The sequence below is a fragment of the Caloenas nicobarica genome, chromosome 5 (genome assembly GCF_036013445.1).
Source record: "Caloenas nicobarica isolate bCalNic1 chromosome 5, bCalNic1.hap1, whole genome shotgun sequence".
Classification (NCBI taxonomy): Eukaryota; Metazoa; Chordata; class Aves; order Columbiformes; family Columbidae; genus Caloenas; species Caloenas nicobarica.
In genome coordinates, this window is record NC_088249.1 from 5,612,385 (window position 1) to 5,617,757 (window position 5,373).

Sequence of the window (5,373 nt, forward strand, 5' to 3'; positions counted from 1 at the left end):
TCCCCCTCTCCAACCCGGGTCCGCCGAGCTCTGTGCGTGCAGCACCGGGCCGGACCCCAAATCTCTCCTGGGGAGGGTGTAGGGGGTCCCGGCCATCCCACCGCGGGGGCCGTTCCCTTCAACTTTCCGGCAGAGAACGGCAGCGGGTGCCCCACCTCCCTCCCCTGTATCTTGCCGCTCCAGGGACGGGTGAGCTGGTCTGCCCCTGCCCGGAGCAGAGAGGCAGCCGGCGGGGTCGCGGTCCCCAGGGAGCGAGCCAGGCCGGGCCGGGCCGCCCCGGGGAGCGAGGCGGGGAGCCGGGGCGGGGAGCGGGGCGGGGAGCGGGGCGGGGAGGTGCCGCCAGCCGGCGGCGCGGGGCCTTCCGCCGTGATTGGCAGCAGCTGACAGTGAGTGGCAGCCCCGCCATGGAAACCCGGGAGCCAATCTGCCGAGCCCGGCAGCAAATCAGCCGCTCCCGCAGCAGCGCGGCGGCGGCGCGGAGCTAGGCTTGTGCCTTTTATTTTTTTCCTTTTCTTTTTTTTCTTTTTTTTCTTTTTTTCCCCCTTCCCTCCCCCTCCCGCTCCCCACGCCCGCCCTCCCCCCTGCTCCATCCTCCTCCTCCTCTCCCCTGCCCACAGCCCCCAGTCGCCGGAGCCGCCGAGCGCTCCCCATCGCCTCTCCGCCCTCCACTGTCCCTCCCGCGGCAGCTCCGCCGGCACCGGAGCCGGCAGAAGCGGAGCGAGGGGCGGCCGCCCGGGCCGCTGCCCGCTTCCCCGCCGCGGGGGTGTGCGCGGCGGCGGCGGGCATCGCCGGGGGTGCGCGGAGCGAGAAGCGGAGCCCGGCGCCGCCTCCATGTTCCAACTGCCCATCCTCAATTTCAGCCCGCAGCAGGTCGCCGGGGTATGCGAGACCCTGGAGGAGAGCGGGGACATCGAGCGCCTGGGGCGCTTCCTCTGGTCCCTGCCCGTGGCCCCTGCGGCCTGCGAGGCCCTCAACAAGAACGAGTCGGTGCTGAGAGCCCGAGCCATCGTGGCCTTCCACACCGGGAACTACCGGGAGCTCTATCACATCCTGGAGAACCACAAGTTCACCAAGGAGTCCCACGCCAAACTGCAAGCCCTCTGGCTGGAAGCGCATTACCAGGAGGCGGAGAAGCTGCGGGGCCGACCCCTGGGGCCGGTGGACAAGTACCGGGTGAGGAAGAAGTTCCCGCTGCCCCGCACCATCTGGGACGGCGAGCAGAAGACACATTGCTTCAAGGAGCGGACGAGGCATTTGCTGCGGGAGTGGTACCTGCAGGACCCTTACCCCAACCCCAGCAAAAAGCGGGAACTGGCTCAGGCCACGGGACTTACCCCCACGCAAGTGGGCAACTGGTTCAAAAACCGCAGGCAAAGGGATAGGGCAGCAGCCGCTAAGAACAGGTAAGGTGCTGCCCGTCCCGTCGGGGCACAGGACCGCACGCCTTCGGGAGACTTCACCCCCGTCCGGCGAGGCCGGGGAACCGGGGCGGGGGCGGTGGGAGGCTGCGCCGCCCCGGCCTCGTTCCCTCGGGGGACGGGGAAACGAGCCCAAACTTCCTGGGAAATGCAGCGAGATAAAGTGGGAGCGGCGGGAAAGCCCTGCGTCTTGTATTATTGATTTATTTTCACCTGGGCTGGGGTCCTCGCCCAGGCTCCCCCTTGGCCGCCTTTAGGGGAGAGGGGAGGGGGGGAAGAGACTGCCCGGGCCCCGCGGCTGGCGGAGCTGCCGTGACCCCGGCAGGAGCTGGCGGCAGAAGGGCCGTATTCAGCGGCGAGGCGGAAAGAAACCCCCTCTTCAAAGTTTTGTCCGGACATATAGATACCCATTTCATACATGTCTATCTGGAGCAGAGCCGACAATGCCCCTCCGCGGGCCCTGCTCGTTTGCAGCGAGCTGCCTTGCCCTAAACCTCTGCCGCAACCAGCCGGGGACGTTTATTGGGATATTTTTCTTATTTCTCTTTTTAAAATTTTTTTTTCTTTAAATCTTAAAGAACAAAATTCGTGGCTCTAAATGCACGGTGTTTCCCCTACACTAGCGGCACAAGCAGATGCCCCAGGAAGTGGGAAAGGGAGCAGAGTCCCCCCCATTATCTCCTGTCCCGGAGCCCGAGGCAGGGGGATCCCAGTTGTCACCCCGCCTGCCCCTGCGCTCGGTCGGGCAGCCGCACGCCGAGTAAATGGGTGCTGTCACCCACAGCCCCTTTTCATCGGCTGAGAGGGGAGATGCAGGGCCTGCTGGAGCGGAGCCGCCGCCTGGGAGATGCTGCAGGGAACGACCGAGCCCTCGGATGAGGGGAGAGGCTGCGGAGCGGGGGACAGCCACCCCCCGGGCGTGCCGGCTGAGGAGCGGGGCTAGCCCGGGGGTAGGCGCCCAGTTTCTCAGGCAGAGCCGCCAGACTGGGATAACTGGTGTGAACTGGAGGTGGGGGCATCGGCATGGGGTTGCCTGTCGAGAGAGTCCTTGTGAGGAGAAGCAGGGGGCTGTCGGCGGGTTCCCGGGGCGCGGGGGCCAGGCGGTGATGCTGTGTGTGCCGGTTCCTTGCAGGCTACAGCAGCAGGTCCTAACGCAGGGCTCGGTGCGGTCGTTGCAAGCGGAGGAGGAGAGCGGCGGGGAGGCGGTGGGGGCCGCCTCCAGCCCCGCAGCCAGCCTCTCCAGCAAAGCGGCCACCTCCGCCATCTCCATCACATCCAGCGACAGTGAATGTGACATCTGACACCACCGCCATGACAAACCGGGGGGAGCGGGAGGTCCAGCTCACCGTTGCCTGCCTGCCTGCCGACGCGGCCGGAGCAGCGGGGCTTGCAATCGCCCGGTCCCGGTCGCCAAACCCGGGCTACCGAGCGCTCCCCAGCCACACGCCGCCCGGCCGCACCTCCCGCCCAGCCCCGCAGCAGACTGCATTAAAAAACGTGATAAAAATCGTTGTCGCCTTTATTTCGAAGGATTTGCAGAATTGATGCCTAAAAAAGAAAATAAGAAAAAATAAAGAAAACCCACAAAATGTTAAAAATACACAACAACAAAAGAACGAATGCCAAGTTGAAAAAAAAAAAAAAAAAAGCCTGAGCGCCTGCCCTTGTCAAGCGGGGGTGTTTCATGTTGAAAAGACGCTGTTCTTTTGGTTGGGTTTTGCTTTACTTTGAAAGGGGTTTTTATACATATATATATATTGTTTATTTACTTATTTAAGGGATTGCTATGGTAGATTTTTTCTATTATTATTATTATTAATTATTATTATTTTTTGCTTGTTCTCTATGTGCACAGGTGACTTGTAGAGCATGTGCAGGACGAAACTGTATGAAGCAGCCTAAAACCATAATAAAATATTCGGTGAACGACCCTCGCATTTGCTTTGAAATGACAGTGTCTGTCTCAAGCCCGCCAGTTTACGCAGAGCAGATCTCCGAGGCCACGGGTATTTCAGCATCAGTGCGGTAGCGACAGAAACAGCGGGGTCCCCGGGACCGGGGGCGATGTTTGTGGAAGTCAGAGAGCCGGGGGGAGCCCGAGAAGGTGAGAGAGCGGGGCCGGGGCTGGCGGAGGATGCAGGTTCCCGGGGAAGGGAAGGAGAAGGTATCGCCTCAGCTTCTCCTCTCTCAAGGACTGAGGCTTTTGGAATTATCAGCGGCGAATTTTCGGACGGGGCGAGGAAAAAGGAAGGAAAAAAAAAAAAGAGGGAGTGGGGGAAAGAAAAAAAAAAAAAGAGAGAGAAGAAAGAAGTGCTAGGGGACAGCCCAGCCGAGGAAGCCAAGCTTCCTGCCTCTACCTGGCAAACGCAAGGAGGAGGAATTCACAACCCTCCATGGCCGGGAAGGGCCGGATCGGGGGCGAAATAACCCCAAATCGCGGCCCCTGCGACGTGTCAGGGGCTGAACCCACCCGTCCGCCTCCCTCGCTTTGTTTTGCGGCGGTTTTGCTGGAGGAGACCAAACGCCAGGTCTAAGGGACGTGCTAAGCTTTTTTTTTTTTTCCCCCTAGCAGAAGGATTTTATATTATACAATTTGACATTGATCTTTAAATCGCCTGAGCTGTGCTTTTTTCGTCTGCTCGGTCTCATCGCGTTTACTTCCCTGTCCTCAGAGAGATGCCTCCCCGGTAAGCTGATTGCTCGGCTCGTTTTATTTAGCAGGAGAAGCCTCGCACCGGGGGAAGGCGGGTAGAACCGCCAGAAATGCCCCAGCCCCGCTCGGCTGCAGCTCCCCTGAACGGCCGGGGGGGCACAGGGGCCATTTCAGCTCCCTGAGAGAATAAATCACTCCTGCTGCCTTTTATCGAGAGGGGGATTCCTGTCTCAGCAGTGGTTTTCCCCCCCTCTACCTAAGTTTGAATTTAAAGCCCGAAAGGCGTTGGCACCGCCGATGTCTAGATTTGCGTTTCATCCCCAGCGCATGTGCGTTGGTTTTCCTTACAGACCATCACAGGGACGGGGCAGGTGGCAGGTATTCATTAGCTGGTTTTTAAGTCTGTTTACAAGCAACTATCTCCCTGGCGGGGTGTAATTTAGGGTGCCGGAAGAGGCAAATAAGCTGTGTTTTGCCAGTGCGGGAGCAGCGGGAGGCTGGGGAGAGGAGCGGGGGCAGCGCAGCGGGTTTCCAGCTCCTTTTGGGGGTTCGGAACCCATCTTGCACCCCAACCCTGAGCAAGATTTTTTGCCTCTTAAACCCCAGTCGGTTTGTTCCCGACAGAGCTGAGAAAGAGGATCCCGGCTTTGCTTCTCAAACCTCAAACGAGGTGGGGTTTTTGCCTTGATTTTGGGGTTGAGGGGTTCGCTGTCGGGCAGCGCTCCCCACTCAGGAGTTTTCTGGGGGGAGAGCAAAAGCAAATTTCACGCCCAAAACGGAATCAACTGAAACACACGGCGTTATTTATTTCCTTCCCCGGGAACCGGTGAAGCGAATTGCAATTTCTCCATTGGCTTCTACGGGCAGAGTAGCTGGCGTTTATTGTGGGAAAATAAAGCTTTCGAAAAGACACAGAGAGAGGCGGAAAATTATGTGAACGTATCCGCTCAGTCTCTGATAACGCGGAATTTCTTTCTAACTAAAAAAGATGGAATTTGGACAATAGGCAGCGTCGTGAATAATATGTATTTCGACAAAGGGTTTGAGTGGTGTAAAGGATGCCGGATCTCCCGAGTGGGCGAGGGAAGGACTCCCGCCGATGCTCTGTGCCCTCAGCAGCAGCCAGGGCACAAATCAACCTCTTCTGACACGGCTGCCGGGAGGGGAGCGGAGCACGGGGGTACCCGGAGAGGAGCAGCCCCGCTCCCCGCTTGGTGTGGGGGGGTCAGGGGAGCCGAACGTCTCCCAGCCCCGCTACTTCACCGCCGGAGCTCCGCGGGGGCCGCGTTTGACTGTACTGGT

General features: G+C 59.8%; 1 protein-coding gene across 1 annotated transcript; it reads left to right on the forward strand.

The window, feature by feature from the left end:
* The first annotated feature begins 831 nt into the window (after nt 1–831).
* SIX6 (SIX homeobox 6) lies at nt 832–2,719 on the forward strand. The gene is made up of 2 exons (XM_065636351.1): nt 832–1,403; nt 2,551–2,719. The coding sequence occupies exons 1-2, from the start codon at nt 832–834 to the stop codon at nt 2,717–2,719; spliced, it is 741 nt and encodes a 246-aa protein (XP_065492423.1).
* The last annotated feature ends 2,654 nt before the right edge of the window (nt 2,720–5,373 follow it).